Here is a 23,243-nt window from a genome sequence, read left to right on the forward strand (position 1 = left end):
ACCTCGGGTGTAGGTTTGGGATCATCATACTGCGATCTGAACATATCTAATGCTGTAGCTCAAGATTGTAGCACTTCGCAAAAGGCGATTTTTGTGTAAAAGGTTTATTTGTAATGAGAAATTGTTTTTAAAAAAACAAACGGGCTAATATTTATCTTTTTTTAGGCAGGCTTTGAGTTGCCAAAGCTATAAAAAAAAGAGAGCTTTTTTCCCCCTTTTTTTCTGGAAATGTTTACAGCCATATCATCACCCCGCCCCTCCTTTCTTTAAATTTCGGGGATTAATGCGTTTTTTTGTTGTTGTTAATTTTTCTTAAACAACTTAAGGTAAATTATACACAGTCACATTTTTACAGTGTGAGATTTTAAGTTTTACTTAATTAGTATGGGCTATTTAGTATTACTCCACTTAAATTAATTTCCTTGAACTGTGAGATGATTTATTTAAATTAGTGTAAAGGGTATATATATATATATATATATATATATATATATATATATATATAGCAAACGTAATGAAAAATAAATAAGATAAAAAATTACAAAGCAGGTCGTAAAACGTGTCCCGAGTCTGCATGCAGTCTGAAGTTTTCCTTTCCCCTCCCTGAGCTGCAGGGATATGACAAGATAGCAACAATCGGTGGGTGGTGGACGGACTGAGAGGGTTTTTCAGCATGGACTGACGAGGATAATAGAAATGTTGCAGGCGTGTTGCTGTTGTAGTCAGCCTGCAGGGCCGGTAGGACGACGGTCGCCATCTCTGGGTAAACACTGTAACCGTATCACGCAGTTGATATTGTAGTGTGTGGATAGAAGCTGGAGCGTACAGTAGCGGCAGCAGAAGGCGGGGGCTATGCTGCCTGCAACAGCCACATCGGACACGAACGGCTTCGATGCGGGACTGACGCTTTGTTTGTCTCCTGCACATCGGACTGTCACCTCACATTTTGGACCAGCCGTCGTGACCGTTTCTTCCTGTTTCTTCTTCTTCTCGCTGATATTTTGTCTCGCTCGTAAGCACCGGGGTATGGGAAGTGCAAAAATGGGATTTTAACGTTGCAAACAGCGGACGCTCCAAAGCCTGCGCACAGCCAGGGGGACTGTAGTGCGCCTGGTAATGTTTGCCAAGGAATAAAACGGTGTAGCCGAAGGTGCGTAACATCTCGTTTCCATGGACAACACGTCCATAATAACACAGGTTGCAAATCCGAAAGAGGAGGAGAGCATTTCTTCAAGTCAAGATAAAGGTAAGGCGCACAGAAATGTCACACATGACTCTTTTTTTTCACACAAAAATAATAATTTTTAAAAAAGCGTGAATTTTCGGTTTCCATGTATTCCGGAGAGCCCGCTGCTTGTTTAGATTGACTCAGTGCCCATCTGCCAGATCTGCAGCCCTCGGTGCAGAGAGGATACTGAGCTCCGGAGTGCAACAGCAAGACAAGAGTATCGACGGAAAACCTCCATTGTTCAGCCTAAAGCAGGGAAACATTAAGAGCCAGAGCCCCCAGCTCAGCCTGCAAATATACAGTCTGATGCTGGGAGTCCGCTCTAACTTTATGTCACTCATAGCTTTATTTATTTTAGCCAGAAATATCCCACCAGCATTTTATTACTTAACACATGTGCCATTTCTTTAGGTCTGAGTGAGCAGGGTTTACTACTGGGGGCGGGTACTCTACTACTTCTCCCCCCCTCTGCACTCTCAACATCCCTGTATCTGCCACAGACACTGTAAAATGCATTGAAAACAGCACACCACCAATAACAAGTGATCAGAGGAGGTTGTGGTATTTGCAAACTGCATGCACATGAATTTAAACATGTGATTGTCTGTGCAAGGTCAGAAGACGGTGTCTTTATGCGCCTATCAACATCAAAGTCACTAGTGATAGGTTTGCACACATTTATCCATCTGAGCAATAAAATAGCACTGAAGCAACAACAACAAACAGAAGTTTGCATTATTATCTCTCTTCTGTACATCCTCCATAAAACAAGTATCCTCATGTAACTGAAAGTGTCTTGGCTATTCACGCTGCTGGGAAATGTCCCCTTGCTGCTGAGTTAAAAAACAAAAAGTGGCTGAAAACAACAGCTCAACAGCTGCTCTGCAGATTATGCAGGCTGTGCGAAAACACATTTTCTTTTTTGTTGTTGTTGTTTTTTTTTTTACGAAAGACTGCGCTTCACCATGTGGCGACGACATGACTGTCAAATCCCCCTCATCAGTCAGGAGTTTTCATTAACTTTGAAAGAGGTTTTTGCCAGTCTCTTTAAACTGATGCATATTTCCATTTTCATTTGAGCTGACATCTTGTTGTGTAACGAGACTCTGTGTGGAATCTGTGTGCACACACTGGGGAGGTACACGAGCGTCCGCGGAGCTCAGGGCTCTGACATTTCCCCCGCCAGCCACCAGCACCCATCCAAGTGAGCCGCAGGGTGCCTGGAGGCCAGAGGGACCACAGCTTCCTGCTACACCCAGTGCTCTGTTGGAGAAAAGGTCACCTTCCCGCATCACCTACCACTGAGCAACACTGACATACACGAGCCACTCTGAGTCACTGCTTTCCCAGCCTGCACTGTTAAAATGGGCTTTGCTTTAATGTGAAATTGACTCCATCAATTGTGATTTATTTCCCAATGTTTACCCCCCTCCCCAGCAGCTTACTGTAGCTTCATAATTAAAACCCACCAAAAACAAATCCATCAAAACTACCACTAAACGTACACATTCATCACCCAGTGAGAAGGAGTAAGATCATCCAGGAAATTAGTTGGGAAAAAAAATTAAAATATTGCTTCTTTCCTTCAGAGCGCTTTTTTGCACTTGTTTCCCACACTTTCCTCCCCTGCTCTTCTTGAACAGTAAAACCCAGATGACATGTGGAATCTGACAGTTAATCTGGCAGGATAAAATCCAGGGTCAGTCACTAACCAAAGAAGGCCTAACACACACCCACACACACTTACACACACAAACGTGCACTGTGGCTCCTCAAATGGCTGCTGTCGTACATAAAAAAGTATCAGCAGGGAGCTTCTTGAACAGTGCCCCCGGCCCTTCACTTCAGTCCCTGTCAAAGCAGACAGCAAACAGCACTTGTTGTCCAGGAAAGTTACTCTGCGGCTTGCTTGGGCTCCACTGAAGCCACAAATCATTACACTCACACACGCACGCACACACACTGAATATTTCAGAGCACAGGCAGGCTATTTTCAGAGTCCTATCGGTTTCATTCCAAGTAAAGACGTAGTAACTCATTAGCGCCATTTTTTAAAAACATTTGGTCAGGTGCTGATTAGAGCTCTATGCATAATGGAGGATGTTGAATGAGATGAAGGATTTAATCATAATGGGGATGGTGGATGAAGTCATGCATATCATACATTTGGAAAATAAACATTGCTTGGAGCACGTTCGGGCTGTTTTGCATCACGTTTTTCTTTTTTCTAATCTGATAAAGAAGCAAAATGTTCTGATTCAAGTCTAGATGTTTCGAAGCAACCAGAGTCATCTTTCCAAACTCAAATTACACTTTTCATTTGGCAGCCATTATCATTTTTATTTATTTATTTTTCTGATGCAATGAAATGCAATGGCTGGACTTGCAGCCGAGGAGGGGAGCCACAAGGCCTGCCAGGCTCAGTCTCGCTAAGCAAAATCACTCAGGCTTTGCTCCGATAACTTCACAGCGAGGTAGGTATCAGTGGACGAGCCGTTTACCTTAATCAGATTAGGTCACATCTGAGTTTAGCTCTGCACTCCCGCAGAGTGAGTGATGACAGATACTTCAGGGAAATTACAATCTTGCGCTCGCATTAATGGCAAAGCAAGAGTCTGTTTTGCTTGAAAATCTTACCGAATTGGCTTTAAATTGTGTCTTACTGACTGTCACTATGAAGCTGCTTCTTTTACACACTGATGAATGCATTTGTTGAATTCAGCCTGGAGTCACTGGAACAACTCTAACTAAGAAAACCTTCTTGGAAAACCAACAAATACAAATAACGCTTTTATCCCTTTCTGAGGGCGAGCTATTTGCATTCTCCTGAACAGACGTAATGTCATTCTGCCCATTCTCTGGTCCAGCAGCAAGATTAGAGCCTGGACAATACTTCAGGCCAATGCCAGCTGTGATTTAGTCAGGAGAACAAAAAATCTTAGAGTTAATGAAAATACTTTTATCATTTTCAAAGACTGGGGTATTTGCGATAACTTCCCGGCAATTTTTTTATTTAATATTTACACATTAATCAGCAATTTAACTAATCAGACAGGTCCTGAGAGTATTGCAAACAATGATATCAAAAGAGCTCTCCTGGACAAAGAACTGTTCACCATTTCCACCCTATCATCGTTATTTAACCATTATGTTCGTTTTTATATCCAAGTACTGCAGGAAGCATAGCCCAGCAAACCCTGACATCATTGCCTTGGTCAAAACTGGTCGCAGTAGGACACCAAAACCTGAACTTTAGCTGGACAGACGTTACGTTGTTTCCACATAGAATAGTGCTTAGTTCTTACAAAAGTGAAAAATACAAATATAATTTCTAAGATGGAATATAATGTGTTTGTCTTTTTGAACAGCTAACAAGTTTAGTACACAGTTGCATACGTCCACCTAACATCTTCCCAGCGTACGCAGACCAGTATTACCAGAGTCTATTTATGGTTTTCTGCACCTAAATTCAATTTCATTTGTTGTATAGTGAACTCTACATGTCAGACTCTTATAATCATCCCCTTTCTGTCCAACATACCAGCCTCATAAACTCAGGAATGCTAACATTCACATATGAAACCAGTTAGCTCAGTAGCATAAGTAATGAACTCAAAAGCTTTAGATGAAGCTGAGTTGAAGCCACCCTTAAACTTTTTTTGTATGATTGTTCATTTTATTCTAATCAATAAAGACAACAAGGATTTCTAGGTGACGTAACATTGAAGACGTGACTCGATCTGACATTGTAATAACGTCTACGGCTTTAGTTCATCTTTCGTTTTGGAACTACTTTTTCATCCTGACGTTATGTGGAGAAAAGAAATGCTTGCTGGGATTATAGGATGATATTAACATATCTCGCGATAGGCAAATAATAGGGAATAGTATTGGCCAACCTGTCACACTTACGCCATCCTAGATGCTAGACTGTCCTTCACAGACTCCATTAACCTTCGATAATTAAAAAATAAACTCAGTCATTAAAGTACTCAGTCTGTTTACATGCAAGTGGAGATGTATAATGTGAGAAGATGCATAGAGACGAAGAGCGGTCACTGGGATTTCTGCAAACCGATGGCATCTCCAAGTATGATTTCCTCCGAGTCTTCTTGGTCAGAGATTATTTTCGTTGCCAGAGAAAAAGGACAAAAAATACTGAAGCTGCAATTATGTATGAATCTGGAGAAACGCCCGTGGTTTCATCCACTCTTGGTTTTTGAGGTTATTCCTGGAACACGCTGCTGTACATTAATAAAGTGTTTATGATGTGTGGACCACACCTGCAGGGTGTGTGCAGCATTCGGCTAGCGAGAGGAGCTACTGTGAGTTCTGGCTGGCTCAGAGTCCCTCGCACAACCTGCCACTCTGCTGTTTACAGCAATTTTCTATCCAGACCGGGCTCAAGTGTTCGACAGACAATCTTTTACCAGAGCATAGCCTTCCACCTCTCTTGAGAATCACATTGGACTTCTGTGTGCGTACAGCGAAGTCGATATTCAGAGCGGCATTTTGATGGAGAGGAAGATAGAGAGAAGAGCTGGAGTCAGAGCTGTAAAGTGCAGGTCCTTATTACAGATTTATGAATCTATTTCAGCCAGTGCTGCTCAGAAAAGCTGATTATCTGCACCTCCAGGGAAGTGTTGGAGTGTTAGATGTTTCCCAACACATCTTCATTAATACCAATAGCATACTGGACAGCTCATTGGGAAGAATTGAATGTTTTAGCCTAGCCATAAGCTCCTTGACTGAAAAGCTTATTAACTGTTTGTGTGGGATCAGCCCATGTCTCTGTGTTAAAATGAGCATGCCCAAAGCGGAAGTGGGGCGGGTGGAGGGGGACTGTAATAATTTATATCATTTTAGTCCTGCTACAGCAAGTGGTGGAGCATGTTTTTAAAGTTGTAAGCAGCAAATTAATTGTCGTGTGGCCTTTCTGTGTAATGTAGAGTTTAGAGTTAAGAAGATGTGAAGCAGCTCACAACCTTATATTATAACTGTTCTGTATATATGAAACCACAACCAGCAGCTGGTTATACTGTTCAGATTAATTCATTTCTTTTTAAATAGCACCAAATCACAACTACCATCACTTCAAGGCTCTTCATATTATAGGATGAAGACCTACAATATAAAGAGAAAACAATCTGAAATCTACAATCAGACCATCGCGTTGAGCCAGTTCTTGGCAAAAGTGGGAAGGAAGAACTCCCTTTTAACAGGAAGAAACCTCTGACACAACCAGGCTCAGGGAGGGGCAGGAATGTGCTGTGAGCCAAACCAAACCAAGCTTGATTTATCCAATTTTTCAGATGTGAACAAACAGATCTACCCAATCAGATTGCTGCATTGTGCACTGTAGCTCAATAATCCCATTTTACCTCACACACATAGCTAGACGCCGCTTCGAGTCACTCAGCTCTCTGAAATTATTATTCTGCCTCCTCATATGTGGTCATCTGACAGCCCAAACTGCCTCACTGACATCCTGAAATATGTACTAAAGTGGCCGTGATACAGCTGCAACTCCTGGATTAAGCCATGAAATTCTCCCTGCTGCCTTCTTTTGAATTGGATGAATCCAGAATCTCCGTTTCTTCCTTTTTCTTGTTTAGAAACATCAGCACCGGCTCCTCATTGCTTCGTAGTGACTTCATTTCGATTTAGTTTCAAAATTCAAAATTAGTTTTTTTAGGATGAATTTTACCCAAAAAATGCAACTCTTGAGTATATGTGTTGAGTAGTGGTGTTTATTAGCCTTAATAATCAGAAGGAAAAAATTGTGCAGCGCTAATTCACTTGCTGTGCAGGCAGTCCCATCCCTCGGTTTATGATGCTACCACATTAAAATTCACTCCAATATAGTTTTCATTAAGGGAAAAATTCACCGTAGCATGATTTGGATGAAGTTTTAATCACATTTTTTCCTTTTGGAGTCATTTTGGCAGGCGGCCTCTAGTGACCATTTACAGAACTGCAGTGTTTTTCACTTCCATGCTTACTTGATTTTCATCTTGACAAATTCCACTCAAATGCCAGAAACTGTGCTCCTCCTTAAAAATATACAACTTTCTATACCAAGGTGCTCAAATCAATTGACATTTTATTATGGCAAGTGTATCTTTAATATTACACAAATAGCGTCTTCAAAATGACTACTTGCACTTGTTCCATAGTTTAATGGTTTACACATTCACCTGACTTCTCCGATTTGATTCCCTGAGGGGCGGCACACATGCTTTTGTGGTTGTGTCAGCAAAGACAAGCTTGCAAAATCAATTACGGTGCCCTTGTGTATAAAGGAACACCTTCAGATTTTTCAGAATCACTACTTGCATATGCTAAAGCAAACTGGGAAGGAACCCAAATAATATTTTCACTACATTTCCTCAGTTGGTAGACTTTGATCCTGACAGCATATTATAAAGTAGCCAATATTCATAAAAAAGTGCTATAATGGCTGGGAGAGTTTTACCAGCACCAATTAGGCTTATCTCGTATGACACAGAATGCATTAGAAAGATTTATGTTGGATTTTCTTCTGCTTGCAATAAAGATTTGAGTGAGAAATCAGCAAAGTGGCCCTTAATGATTAGGTAGCCAGTAGATCTATGGATTAGGAGACACAACGAAAGATGCAATAGCACTGCAATCCATCCTCAGAGAGGCCACAGGGGAAAATAGTGTGGGTGGACTCCTCACTCCCACCCTGGATGACTGTGATGACTTAAACTTTCACTCTGAAGCAGCTGTAACAGAACATATTCCTGCTCTGAAGTCCCCGACTAGCGTCTAGTTTAAAATAGTTTTAGGATATTTCTTGTTTAAACTGATATACGGTATGCCACTAAAACCCTACAGGATCCATAGAAACTTTCTCACAGACCTGACCTGAGGAGAGAGAGATCAAAGAGACAATTTTGCTTAAACCTAAGGTCAGTTATCACTGTTCTCTCGATATTGCAAGTAGAAGGGAATTACTGTTCTCTAAAATCTATTAAAGACAGAGAAATAAGCAGCATGCTTCCTAAAACCCTCTGCTGCTATAAATGCTTGCTAGCATCAAATGTGTCCCAAGCTGTTCTACATTTTTCTATCATGTTTTAATTTTGACCAATTACATTTTGTACTTGTAACTATTTTTGATTCATTCTGAATAAATTGAAGTGTAAAGCTAAAGTTTAAAATGGTAAAGTGAAGTACTTAAAAAGACACCATTTGTGTCCAGGAATAGGGGAAATGCATGCACCACCACTGTTCTATTTAAGTACATTTTTGCGGCATGTTTCGTATCATGTTCTTGCTTAATCAAGTACTAGAAGACCTGAAAGACATGAGTTTATGTTCCTGTTTTTCTTTACCAAGAGTTTCATTCCTGTGTTTCGAGTATGATGGTCGGCCGGTGGATTTGAATTAGACTGACAGTCATGTAAGTGCAGTAATTATTTCACTTTAAAAGTTGCCTGTGGTGAGTGAGCATGCATTTTTTTTAAAGTTTACTCCTTTTGGAAAAAGCACTCTGGGATGTTCTACAAGCAGCAAAGACTGTTTGAATTTAAGCATATATCAAAATTATTCATGTTTTCTCTCGGCTGGCCTCGAGGAACGCGTGTCAGAACGTGTACATGAAAAACTAGACGTGCAGTTTGTTGTCCCGTTTGTTGGTTCTTCAGCACAAACCAGCTTTGGGTTTTTCTGGGCCTCTTTTTATGTCTGTGTGCTTTGGACTGCGTGTTTGACAGCACTGTGGGGAAGTTTTATGTTCGAATGTGGCCTCAAGTGCAGCTCGTATGCTGTGGTTGCTTGTTTTGGAGCAAATGCTGTTTCAAAATGTCCGGCATGGCCTTTAAAACCACTGTTACAGTAGGATTTCAGTGAAATTCGCTATAAAACAATACACTAACCAGCAGACGTCCATCTTGATCTGGGTTATATTGATTTTCATGAGAAAGCATGCGCTGCAGTTCAAGAAAAACATCGAGCATACCAAACTTCAGCGGATAACAGCATAGTGTTGGGTCTGTTTTCAACTATTGATTTAATTGACTGCAGCTGTCAGGGACATTCGACCCGTCAAACTTCAGACTGAAACTCCTTCTAATTAACTACAGAAGATAAATGACTGACACTCTGGTTCTTCTGGTACGTGCCTGCCATACTTTGGTTTGAATGCAAAGTATTGTTGTGGGGTTACATCACCAGCCTTTCCTGTATATCTTGACACATAAGGCATGCAGTGACTGTGAAGAGCAATTCAATGCTCCAAAAGCCACAGTCCCTTTGGAGCAAAAGGACCGTTTGCCGTGCGGCCACAGCAGCCTGCACGCTTTCTGCTCTCAGGGACGCTCCTAAAACGATGGAACCGTTGAGTTCTGGAGTCGGACATGCAACAAGCTAACGTTTAATTGAGCATCCATCCATCCAAACGGACGCTGTCGAAAAAGATCAATACACTCAGAGAAAGTTCGGGGTCAAGAAAGACCAAGAAAGCGAGAGAGCTAGAGGTGTTTGTGTCAAGGAGGGAGAGAGCAGGAGAAAGCATCTGGGTTGCAGGCCGGCCCTTGACAAGGGGACGGCCTCTATGCATATTTTGCCCTCTTCTCGCTGGCATTTATCATCAGTAATTGGCTATCTGAGCAGCAGATCATGTTTTGTCCACAATGATTTTCTGTCGCCCTCCCTGAATTATGCTGCGCCCCAGTTTGTGAGATATTTGACAGAAGAGCATAAAAGGTTCATACATTTTTAAACAGATGATCCGATAATAAGCAAACGCACATGCCCGCGGGAGACACAGAGAGGCAATTCCCCCCATCCCCACCCCCGTCATCCTCCAGAGGTAAAAGGTGAATACTGTTTAACTGTAAGTCTCCGGGGACTCTAAGTAGGACATTCTCTGTGTGGAAATGTGGAGATGAATGCCCCTCAGAGAGCAGACGCACGAGAAAGTGTAACAGCGAAACACAACCAGGTCTACTACATGCTCACACCAACACATGCACACAAGTATATGACCTACTTGTTTCCCATTCATTCATAACAAGCAGTATTTTAATGAGCAATACTTAAAAAAATCTCTTTTTTTCAGTGCCTACTTGTTTCATCGATGACTTTGTACTTGAGAATAACACTGAATACTGAAAAACTTCATTACTCATCACAGGAAGCACTGTCGTATAATGTCTTTGTTATCTCCGCGGGGCCCTTTAAAGTCTGATATCAGAGATGTCTTTAGGAGGATGTGGAGTTTGAAAGACACGGTTATTTACCATGCTAAAAGGGGCTGTTGATTGCATTCTGGGAGATCAAGTGTGATGGAGTTTGACTCATATTAGAGACTTAATAGTCAGCTTTGATTTTAACCAGTTTTTAATTTCTTTCATTTAAGAGCCCTAATTCTCTAAAAGATCCTCCTACTCTTGGGTCACTGAATAGTTAAGCCTGTCTGTATTAAAGTGGAGCCTAAAGACGTCCCTAATTACATCTCACATTAATTTCTTTACTGTCGTAAAGAAGTAGATGGGCAAGGAGGAGTTCCCATCAGTCACTGAGCCTCTGGCTTTCAGCGCACAGTAGTAGATGAGAATGTACAAGGATATATTAATAATGAACTACCGCAGCAGCCCCAAACAACGTGGGCTGTGTTGCTGTCGGTTGCGTAACTCCACCAGAATAGTCAGATCTCTCTCGTTATTCCTTCCTGGGCCCTCAGTGGGCTAATTCCCCCGCTCTTGTCATCTCCTTCATTTCACTGAGCGCTCAAAAAGCGGCATCAGCCCTCATCCCTGAGGGGCTGTAAGCGGGCTGGCACCGCCACCACAGCGCCTATGCCGCTGTGCAACTAAGAGAGGAAAGCAGGGGCCGACCCACCCACGGCTGTGTGTCAGAGTTCACACAGCAGCGGCGGGGATTCGTACCTTGCATGCAGTGTGTGCCAACCAAATGACTTATGCGATTAGGTCCCTGCAAACCACATCTTGGCTCAATCAAATAACTGAGTTACTGAGTAATTTTAGTTATATAAGATTATGTAGGATGTACATGTACATGTAAATCCTCTCTATAAGTAGGCGAAATAAAGCCAGAAGGGCAGCTGAGGGTCAGTGAGAGTGACTAAAGGCATCTGCTGGAACTGAATGTACCTCCACAGCCTGTAATTTTCACCTCAGCCTCAGCTGTCTATGTGGGGAAGTAAGGAAGCTTAATGGGAGTTTATTTTATCATACTGTGCTATTATTGCCCCGATGGCCTAACACATAACCCACCCAGGACCTCGGCACAGTGAACGCACACAGACTGACAGACACAACTGTCAGTCTCAGTTCATCCAGTGCTATCTAACGCCACTCAGCTGTTTGGATCAGCTGAGTGTGTTCGATTCTGCGCGCAGGCATGTAACCAAACACATGTTCGAGTACAAGCAGATGCTCTTTGGTGTTAATATTGTTATGGAAGCCAATCTGTTGTAATTGTCTCCTTTCTCAGTGGGATTTTTCTCCTGTGTCTGTTTTTAATGAGCAGCAGCGGAGGTTGTTTATAATTCTGTGTTTTCCAGGTTGTTTTTTTTTAGCATCCTTTAACTAGTTTTTGCTCATTGATTTGGATGCTTTAGTCCATGTGTGTTAGCATCCACGACACTAATAGCTGAACTGACTCTTGGTGTATAACATAGTAGTTTTAAAAAGTGTCTTTGAATACAATTATCTGCAGAATACTGAATTGATTTGCTAAAAAAAAAAGAAGAAGAAAAATCTAGTTATAGCTTCTCGTGAGGGAGCATTTGGTGCTGCTAGTCTCTGTTTTAATAAATCTTGAGGTTACACTGTAAATGTCCAGGAATAGGGGAAATGCTTGCACCACCACTGGTGTCTGTTAATTGTCCTGTTAATTTTCTGCCAGTATTTAATGGATTTTTATTGAAGTGTATGGGCATTTCTATCATTGGTAAACAGTAAAATTACATGCATAGTTGAAAGGGGAAAAAAGGAAATAATCCATCCATCCAGCCATCTTCTTCTGCTTATCCGGGGCCGGGTCGCAGGGGCAGCAGCCTAAGCAGAGAAGCCCAGACCTCCCTTTCCTCGGCCACCTCCTCCAGCTTGTCCGGGGGAACACCAAGGTGTTCCCAGGCCAGCCGAGAGATATAATCTCTCCAGCGTGTCCTGGATCTGCTCCGGGCCTCCTCCTGGTGGGACATGTCCCGAGCACCTCACCCAGGAGGCATCCTTGTCAGATGCCCGAACCACCTCAGCTGGCTCCTTTCGATGTGGAGGGAAAAAATCCTTTGTTTTTAAAAGGGTTCATTAAACTGTATTCTTACAGAATTTTTTTGTTGCTTTCTTCAGTGTATAAAATTATTCACTCCTCTTCCAACTGTTTAATGTTTCATTTCAGTCTTTGCTACCAGTGGCTGAGATCAGATCAGATAAGCGTCACTCAGGTTATTTCACCTGTCATCGCTACGAGTTGCTGAATTTTATTGGTGTCCTATGGTCACCACATTGCTGCTGTCTTCCTTCTTGCGTGTGTCCTTTCAGAGTGTGATAGATATCATTTTCAACAAGTGGTTTGAAACTAGAAGACAAAGTTTTATTTACATTCCGTTGCAGATATGGACATAGACAGCTGGAGATCCGACAGCTGAGTAGTCATTTCTGTTTTACATATTTGAAGTCCACCACCTGGGATGCATCCATAGTTTGATTTCCGCATGGACCCTCACGCTTAATATCCGATGCTGAAATTTGTTACTCAGACTCCAACTCTGAGGGGCCCAAAGCAGTTTTGCGGATACAAAAAAATCAAGGCTTAAGGCTGTTTTCACATGGTTTGTAGTCATACAATGCACATTCAGTCCAATTATTGGTCTGATGTGTCTGAAGTGGGAACAACATATAGAAATAAGAAGGTGCTGTCTTCTGGACTTGTAGATAAAGGATCTGTCCAACTGAGGTCTTGATTCATTCTATGTCTCGTTGCTACGGTTTGTAAACCCAGCCACATCCAAGAATGAGAAGCATGTCCCGCTACAGGAAGACTTTTAGCTCAAACTTGAAGTGTACACCTGGTAGTTGGGTCAGATTGAGATTGGATCACGCCATGGAGTCTGTTTGGAACTGGACCAAAACCACATCCCTCTTGGTGCATTTATTTTGGGCTGCATCTGAGTGTGATTACAGTATTCACATCTGCACCAACGAACCGCACCAAGGGTGAAAATGAACAGAGTTCCCTTTAAAGAACTAACTAGTGTAGCACAGATTTAAAACCCACTTGAGCAGCTATGATATCCTGGCATCTGGCGTAAAACTAACACAACATTTCATAAAAAGATCATCAAACAAACAATCAAACATGGTGGTGGTAGTGTGATGATCTGGGGCTGTTATGCTGCTTTGGGACCTGGATGACTTGTTGTAAATGAACATGTCCTGATCCTCAAGTGCACTTTCGCTACGCAGCAGGACGATGATTAGAAACACATCAGCAAGTCCACCTCAGAATGTCTCAAAAAACAGAAAAATGCTAGAAAACCCTCCAATGTGGCTGAATTAAAACAATTATGCAAAGAAAGGTGGTTCAAAATTCCTCCATAGCGATGCGAACCACTCGTTACCAATCATGGCAAATTCTTGATTGCAGTTCTTGCTGCCAAGAATGGCATGAAAAATTAGGTATAGGGGGCAATTAATTTTTCAAACAGGGCCATGTAGGTTTGAATAACTTTTTCTAAAAAAAAAAAATAAATTCATTTAAAAACTGCTTTTTAATTTGACTCGGGTTATCTTTGGCTAATATTAATATTGTGGACAGATTTGCCCAAACTGACAACAGTAGTAGTTTTATGTTAACATTAATTTTAATATCTTTGGGTTTTGTCACACATAGCACGATAGCTTGTGATTTCGGAAATTGTAAGTATTTCCCTCCTTCGTTCATATCCTAGTTGTAGATATAGCACATTGCTGCAGGGATTCCTTCCACACTTACTGTGCGCAACAAGGAATCCCCCCTTTCTGTTCTGGTAGTGGTAGCATGGGACAGAAACAGCTTCTTCACATGATTCTGAAAGCTGTTTGCTGAAGCAATTAGATCCCAAGCTGCAGTGGATTACCTATTGGTGTACGTGTTTGTGTGAGAGCCCCGTTCTTCAGTCTGGCTGCAGGTGAATAAGGATTTTATCTGAGCTTTAAACAGCTTCTAATGAAAACACCCCACTCTCAAAAATCTCAGTGAGGGGTGGCAGCAGATAATCTGTGAAATTACGCCCTGTTTCCTGAAGGAATAGCAGGATTTTAGCATGTGATATTTGTTGTCAACTTGTGTCACATTTCACCATCTGAAAGCTTTTGTTCAGTTATACAGAACAGAAGACACGTTGAAGTCTTCCTATTTGTTGATTGTCTGTGAACTAGCTGAGTGTACTATTTAAATCCGACCTCTTTTCCATCTAAATTATTAAAGCACCACATTCACATGCACTGTTCTCACATTTACCATCATACCCCCAGGTACTGTACACTTTACCCGCCTGGCTGCTTAGCTAAGTGTTACTGGAGTGCCGTCAAAGCATGTCGCAAAGGCACTACTAATATCACTATAATGGTATGTAATCCTTCTCACTAATAAAAGTGCTCTTTTGATTGGCCGAAGGTTGTCCTGCACTCAAGTTGTCTAAGTTACATAATTTGTTTTGTTAGCAGCCAGTAGTTTGCCTAAATTTGGATGGTAAGCCTTCAGCTGCAGATAGGACTTGGATTTAAGGGCTAGAATGCTCCATTTACTCAGTCAAACAGGATAACCGAAGGACCTGAGAGTGTGGAGGCTTTTAAACTGTTTGGGAAAAACGGACAATAAAATTCAAATAGCGAGTAATATAAAAACTCTAAACTGCTTTGCTGCTAAATATAAATACTTATGTTTCTATAAGTGTTTATTATACATAAAATGAAAATGATCAACTAACTAGCAAAGCTTTGTCTTAGGGCTCAGCTTCCAATCCAAAACTGTTGTTCAGTGTAGCTGTTTTTGATGGCTTGCAGCTGATCTTGTGATCCTTTCTCCCCATTTTTCCTTCACCTGAGGTATATGCTTTGCCTTTACTTGGAATGCCATCCTTTTCCATGGCAAAACCGTGGATTTAAGACTTAAAAGTGCTGATCCACAAGCCAATTAAGCATTCATACTTAATTGCACATTGTTCCTTTATATGCTGGTGAGAAAAGAACATCGTCTGCAAAAGGAAGCACGATTGAACGTAATGGCGTGACATCATCAGGGTGAGAGGTTTAATTCCACAATGAAAAGAACTTGGCTCTTTGGCAATGAGAAGAGGCAGTTTAAGTGGCTCCTGTTAAAGATGTCCTTGGGGCAGCGCCAGCTGGAGGTTTACCTGGCATGATGAACTGAGACAAAATCTTGAGGTTGACTCATGACCCACTGGAATGATCATACATACCTGCTGGCTTGGGTTTGATCGCCAAAGATGAGCTGAGAGCTGCGAGGATCTATCACAAATGGGCTTCTCTGTCACCTTTTAAAAAGTACTATGAGAAGAGGAAGATACTAAAAAGACAACAAAAACTACATTGTTGTAGCAGTGCTCCCTTGTTATAACAATTAACACTGTGAGTAAATTGTTAACTAATAAAAATAATGGCCAAAAGCATGTATCATAAACAAAAATAAACCTTGAATTGTCTGCCTCTCTGGGCAGTTTCACCCAGAGGGAGATGGATCAAGAGTGATGGACATCCTAATATAATACTATAAGACCTTATGTGGCATTTTTTGTGCCTTTAAAGGAACAGCAAAAGAGGCCAACTCAAAAGTCTCAAGGTAAGGCAGAGATCACAATCCCTCTTGGAGCCTGGAATTATTCCACACTGTGGGTCACAGGGTGATTATCTCTTCCTGTCAAGAATGCTGAGAATTTCCTGCATCCCCCTCACCACCTCCTCTTCCGGCCGTGTTAGTGGTTGTGCCTGAACATGTGGCAGAGAGCTCGGGCCTGGCCGTCTCTGTTTGAGTAGCGTGCTTTCTGCTACTGTTACCTAACGTTCAGCTGGAGCTTTAACATAAGCACTGAATTGAAGAGCCGTTTACGCAGTTCTCAGATCAAGCAGGGATGCTGAATCGGTTGAAGCGTATTCAGCAGGGCAAATAATGTGCACCTGCACACATTATTATAAGAGGCTACAGACATGGCCTGATATTGCTCTCTGTTCTTTGAGCTTTGTGTTGGAAAAGGACACTTTCATGCATCACCTTTTACCCTAGATTATGTATCTGTTGCTAACTAAGCCACATACTGCTGAAGTGCTAACTAATTATTATACAGTGGGGCAAAAAAGTATTTAGTCAGCCACCGATTGTGCAAGTTCCCCCACTTAAAATGATGACAGAGGTCAGTAATTTGCACCAGAGGTACACTTCAACTGTGAGAGACAGAATGTGAAAAAAAAATCCATGAATTCACATGGTAGGATTTGTAAAGAATTTATTCGTAAATTAGGGTGGAAAATAAGTATTTGGTCACCTCAAACAAGGAAAATCTCTGGCTCTCACAGACCTGTAACGTCTTCTGTAAGAAGCTTTTCTGTCCCCCACTCGTTACCTGTATGAATGGCACCTGTTTGAACTCATCATCTGTATAAAAGACACCTGTCCACAGCCTCAAACAGTCAGACTCCAAACTCCGCCATGGCCAAGACCAAAGAGCTTTCGAAGGACACCAGGAAAAGTATTGTAGACCTGCACCAGACTGGGAAGAGTGAATCTACAATAGGCAAGCAGCTTGGTGTGAAAAAATCAACTGTGGGAGCAATCATCAAAAAATGGAAGACATACAAGACCACTGATAATCTCCCACGATCTGGGGCTCCACGCAAGATCTCATCCCGTGGGGTCAAAATGATCATGAGAACGGTGAGCAAAGATCCCAGAACCACACGGGGGGACCTGGTGAATGACCTGCAGAGAGCTGGGACCAAAGTAACAAAGGTCACCATCAGTAACACACTACAACGGCAGGGAATCAAATCCCGCAGTGCCAGACGTGTTCCGCTGCTGAAGCCAGTGCATGTCCAGGTCCGTCTGAAGTTTGCCAGAGAGCACATGGATGATACAGCAGAGGATTGGGAGAATGTCATGTGGTCAGATGAAACCAAAGTAGAACTTTTTGGTATAAACTCAACTCGTCGTGTTTGGAGGAAGAAGAATACTGAGTTGCATCCCAAGAACACCATACCTACTGTGAAGCATGGGGGTGGAAACATCATGCTATGGGGCTGTTTTTCTGCCAAGGGGACAGGACGACTGATCCGTGTTAAGGACAGAATGAATGGGGCCATGTATCGTGAGATTTTGAGCCAAAACCTCCTTCCATCAGTGAGAACTTTGAAGATGAAACGAGGCTGGGTCTTCCAACATGACAATGATCCAAAACACACCACCCGGGCAACAAAGGAGTGGCTCCGTAAGAAGCATTTGAAAGTCCTGGAGTGGCCTAGCCAGTCTCCAGACCTCAACCCCATAGAAAATCTGTGGCGGGAGTTGAAAGTCTGTGTTGCTCGGCGACAGCCCCAAAACATCACTGCTCTCGAGAAGATCTGCATGGAGGAATGGGCCAAAATACCAGCTACTGTGTGTGCAAACCTGGTAAAGACCTATAGTAAACGTTTGACCGCTGTTATTGCCAAGAAAGGTTATGTTACAAAGTATTGAGTTGTATTTTTGTTATTGACCAAATACTTATTTTCCACCCTGATTTACGAATAAATTCTTTACAAATCCTACCATGTGGATTCATGGATTTTTTTTTTCACATTCTGTCTCTCACAGTTGAAGTGTACCTCTGGTGCAAATTACTGACCTCTGTCATCATTTTAGGTGGGGGAACTTGCACAATCGGTGGCTGACTAAATACTTTTTTGCCCCACTGTAAATCTAGAGCCTTCGTTCAAGTCTATCCGCCTCTGTTTTTAATGGCAAGTGCTGCCCTTTAACCTTTCTCTGTTATTCCCAGAGCTGACGAAAGTTGCATTACTATGCAAGGCGGGCTGACTCCACATTCCTCAGCAAGGACACTGATAGAAACGTTTCTGTGTGCCTCAGTGTGTGAAGTATGCTATTTGTTGATCACTGTGTACTTGGCTCTCTGCCTAAACATGTGAACATATGCTACATGCATGCACGAATGTGTGTGTACAGTATGTGTGTTTGCTCAGGCTCCAGCAGCAGTCAACTCTCAGCTATGTTGTTTGTGTCCAAGGCAGAAAGGAAAGCTCTGTTTGTGTAGGGTGGTGGTGCAGGAGGAGGTGGAGTAAGAATCAGACCCAAGTATAGGCTGTTTCACCACAGTAACTCTCTCTCCACCCATTCTACGCCCTTCTCTCCCTCTGCGTTCTCTCCCTCGTGCACTCCCACCTGCTTTTTCAGGAGGCCGACTGGGGCACCAGAACGGGGCGGGAAAATGTAGACGGCCTCAAAATGGAGGAGCGGAGAATTACACGAAGGCGTTTGGGGCCAACTTAATAAAGAGGGGAGGTGATTGAATGTCTCAAATGGGACATATCAAAAGATATGATCACAGAGTTGACGTTTTTATGTTTTTAATACGGTTTTCTGCAACCGCCATAGGTTTGTTAAATTTTAAAACATATCTGTCCTGGAGATTTCTCCCTATGTCACAAAATAACGAAAGCAAATGGAATTTATATTGTGGTGCGTGAAGAATGACATTTTCCAGAAACGCTAACCTTGTTACTTCAGGCATTACTTTGTCTGTGAATTATCCAGAGTGACACGGTTTAGGAACAAGATGCTGCTGTCATTTTTCACCTGAGTCATTGATAAAGTCATTAACAAAGTAAAGGCTAACAAGCGTTTCGCTTTCTGATTAAGTAATTATAGGTGTTATAGTGTTTCTGCACTAGAAGTTCAAGTCAAAAAGTCAATCTGGCCAAGTGATTTCCCCCGTGTGATGAAACTCTCCGCAAATGAATCTGTGGATGGCAAAAGCCTGCTAAGCCCCAAAAGGGGGATTTAGCTGTTTTTAGCTTGCAAGTTTAGCACATCCAGCATTGCTTGGATGCATTCAGGAACCAATTTGCAACTCTTCACAGCAATAGATAAATTGAAGTAAAGACAAACAAATACTGTCAGTCAGCATGGAGAGGAATGCTAGAATATGTGTTTGCTAAATCAATAGCACAGCATCAACAAACAGTTTGGTGGCTCTTGGGACACCAGTGTTCCTCCTTGGGATTATGGCTCACAAGGACACAGTTAGCATTTAGTTTCTTATGGAGCTTATACTATGGAGCTTATACTATGCGTTTAATTCCACCAAGCTACGTATATGACTTTATGTGGACTGTTTGTGTATGCATATGTGATTGGTGACCTTTATCTACTGAGGTTAATGCTTTCAGCGAGTGCAGTGGGTCTTTCCTATAATCAAATGAATTCCCATTGTGCTTCAAACAGTAATGCGCTGTCTCTGTACCAGAGTGTATTTACTTTTATATCCGCAAAGAGAAATATAGAATGTCAGCCGACAGACTTTAAACTGTGGATCATGTCTGCATGGGCAAAACATCTCCTTCAGTATCCACGCGGGTTTTAGTAACACAGCAGGTCGCCTTTCTTTTCCAACCATATAGTTGTGTTTGTTTACTGAAGTGCTGCTTCTCTGGAACATCTATCAGAATAGAGGAAGAGCCACACCGAGCTTTGGACTACAAAGATGACGAAAACAAAGAAGACGAACTGCCCACAGCCTGTCAGATCCAGTCTGAGCAACCCGAGGATAGTTCCAGGCGTCTGTCTGAAGGCTCTCAGAACAGGAGCAAGCTGCAAACAGCCCAAGCATGCATGGCTAACTGTGCTGCCTGTGTCACACGGCTGTATGAACACGTTAACAAAACAGTAGCAAACAGGGACACTGTTGGATGCCTTGAAAACAGTGATTTCAGCTAAAGCCAGCCTGTGGACGCTTTGAAGACTTGAACAGATTTGGGATTTCCAAGTCCGAGAAATCACCTTTAAAGCAATTAAGCTGGCAGAACGTCTGCTTCGGGAACACCTTGTGATAATTGCACTGTCAGAATTTAGCCATTGTAGTACCGCTGCTCAGATTTCTATTTTTATGCTCTAATCCTCACTAGCAGAAAATGTAAAAAAAGAACATTAATAGAGGCCTTAAAGACTATTCAAGACTGCTTGTTTCTGTTCTGTCGGTGTGAAAGTAGGCCATGGGCTTCAGAGACTGAAGGAGAAATGATGTAACTAGGGACATACATGTGTATGTTGTTTTCTCCCAGGAGCCTCTGATCAACCCTTCTTGGCAAACACATAAATTTTACTTAATTCTTGTCAAATAACAGAAATTATCTAAGATCGATCTTTCTAGACAGTACACTTTAATCTATGTCTTGACCTCTCTTCTTCTCCTGATGTTAATTAACTGGACTACCTTCCCCAGAGGGCTCTCTCAGACGGGCTATTTTTATCCCAGTGCTCTAGTGATGGGATTTCCGGCTCTTTTTAGAGATCCGGCTCTTTCGGTTCGGCTCACTAAAAAGAGCCGGCTCTTTCGGCTCCGAACCGGCTCTTCAGGTTGTTTTGTTGCTTTAATTAATTTATTATTAACAATAATATAAAATTATGCACAAAAGGAATTACTAACGTAAAAACAAGTGGTTTTATTTATATATGTTTATATATAAATATATGCGGTGGCCCCTAGAGACAAAACACGTACAAACTCCAAAACACATTTCTAGCATTAACTGAACTTCCAAAGCAGAGCTACTAGATCACTTAAATTACACAACTGAAAGCATGTGTGTATTGTTTGTGTATTTATACACAGGCACTCATATATATATTCAAATAATTTTAAAAAAAGTTAATTTACCTGTTATTACCACACACCAAATCCGGTCGTTGGTACTTGCTGGTTTGTGTAGCCACAAGATAACAAAGGCTCAACACTGCGCCCAGCATCCTGGAGCACTTCTGTTGTCTTTTGTACGTGTTTTGAGTTTTTATGTGCTTCTGAGTTTTTATATGCTTCTGAGTTTTTACGTGCTTCGGAGTTTGTACGTGTTTTTACGTGTTTTGGAGTTTTAACGTGTTTTGGAGTTTGTACATGTTTTTACGTGTTTTGGAGTTTGTACATGCTTCAGAGTTCGTACGTGATTTGAAGTTTGTATGTGCTTTGTCTCTAGGGGCCACCGTAAATATACTTTTATTTATTCACTCCACATAAAATGTAATAAATAAATCATATAATACAAAAATCAACTATTCACATTTCAACTTTTAACTATTTAAATTTTCAGCTTTTTCCTTTCACAAATTTAAAGTGAAAAGAACACAAAACACTGCAAACCACAACACAATTAAATATAAATTATAATATGAAAACTAAAAGAACATGCATATTCTCTGTCATATGGACCTGCATGAATAAACTTTCTCAATCCTTTATCATCTGCAACCGAAAATAGTTGTGGATGATTACTATACCTTTCTAATGTTGTTGTCCCTGCCTCTCTTTCTCTCTCTCTGGCTCTGTTCCTGTGCTACTGAGTGTAACTACCGCCCCTCCCCCCTCTGCCCAGCGTAAAGCACAAGGCTCGCGTGCAGAGTGAAGCGGAAAAAAAGTGCGAGAGAGAGGCTGAGAGAAAGAAAAAAAAAAAAAACCCACGTGACGGCTCGCGATAAGGAGCCGGCTCGCGTCGTTCACGTCAAAGAGCCGGCTCTAAGAGCCATTTCGTTCGCGAACGACCCATCACTACAGTGCTCTGTATTGCATGAACTGATGCCTCACTATGTGGTACATCTCAGCTCCTTTTGTCACCATAATGCAGTTATGCACGTGAAACACAGTCCAGCCCCAACGCAGAGGATCGCTCTGTTGTTTCTACTTCAGACATTCGAACAGCAGCATTTGATACACTGAGAGGAGGAAATGTTGAAAAGTCTAAAAGCTGTAGGTGTTTTCTCATGTTTGTATTTTGATGTTGACACCGTTTTTGAAAATGGTAAACCAAGTTCTATCGCTCATTTGGTCAGAGGCACGGCTCACTCAGGTTGTTTAGTATAATAGGGATAGATGGTGGGCAGTGTGTCACACTTCTTTACAATGAGCCACTTTAGCTGTTTCCCACTAATTTCAATCAACGCTAAGCAAACCGTCTGCGAGCTATAACTTCCTACTCTCTGCTTTCCAAAGTCAAACGCCATCCATTTATCTCTCCATATCCTTAACTGCTTAAGTATATGAGTTGCAAGTAGGCTTGGAGTCTATCTTGCATGATGATGAGCAAGAGATAAGGTGCACCGGGGATTGGTCGCTCATGTAACCGCTCTCCTCTCTTACCCCTTTGGCTTTTATTTCTTTCAGTCTCCCAGTCCAACAGCAGCCTAAAGAAGCATCGGAGCCGGAGCATTTTCAGCCCCTTCTTCTGCTGCTTCCGCAACTACAATGACTACCACGTGGAGCCACCACCTGCCAACAACAAGACACTTTCTCTGCCCCCGCCCCCAGAGGAGAATGGCAGTCCTCCCAAGGTAAAGCTCATTTATCTCTCCTGTCAGAGTTGGCCGCAATCCAGATTCCATACCACTTACATCTTACGTGTCCAAACACAAGAATTAGTTCATATTTTATGACTGAAGTGCTAGTTCGACTGGAGTTCCAGTAACAAGTAACATTTGTTTGGTTTTGTTACAGAGACCTTGTTAGGGTTTGCCTTTTCCTGCAGAGGGCTGAGGCGCACTCAGCCTCGCTGAGCTCCCTCAAATTTTTCCAGCTGCTTCAAACCCGTTGAACCCAGAGGTTGTTTACCATCCACTGCTTGAAAAATACGGGCTCACTTCCCATCTTGCATTCTTCGATATCTGCCTACGCACACAACTGCACACAAAATAACACACTGAGCACGTCGAGAAGCTCCAAAAAAAGACGCGCACTGGCTCTTTCTCGCGCACGAACCCACTACAA

The 23,243-nt window shown here is 42.1% G+C and overlaps 1 protein-coding gene across 2 annotated transcripts in view; it reads left to right on the top strand.

Annotated features, from left to right (window-relative positions):
- Positions 1-627: 627 nt before the first annotated feature.
- Positions 628-23,243, top strand: part of ctdspla (CTD (carboxy-terminal domain, RNA polymerase II, polypeptide A) small phosphatase-like a) — a 36,682-nt gene continuing 14,066 nt past the window's right edge. Inside the window, exons 1-2 of one of the 2 annotated variants that reach the window (XM_086306322.1) lie at positions 628-1,246; positions 22,644-22,810. In XM_086306322.1, coding sequence (XP_086162448.1) covers positions 1,171-1,246; positions 22,644-22,810 — 243 coding nt within the window. In that variant the 5' untranslated portion in view covers positions 628-1,170. The remainder of the gene's footprint in view (positions 1,247-22,643; positions 22,811-23,243) is intronic. The other variant, XM_086306324.1, reaches the window with a different exon arrangement.

Source organism: Aulonocara sp. 'chitande type north' Nkhata Bay, linkage group LG9 (genome assembly GCF_057382095.1).
Source record: "Aulonocara sp. 'chitande type north' Nkhata Bay isolate Kocher_YH1m ecotype deep benthic linkage group LG9, A_spYH_male_GT1.1, whole genome shotgun sequence".
NCBI classification, from domain to species: Eukaryota; Metazoa; Chordata; class Actinopteri; order Cichliformes; family Cichlidae; genus Aulonocara; species Aulonocara sp. 'chitande type north' Nkhata Bay.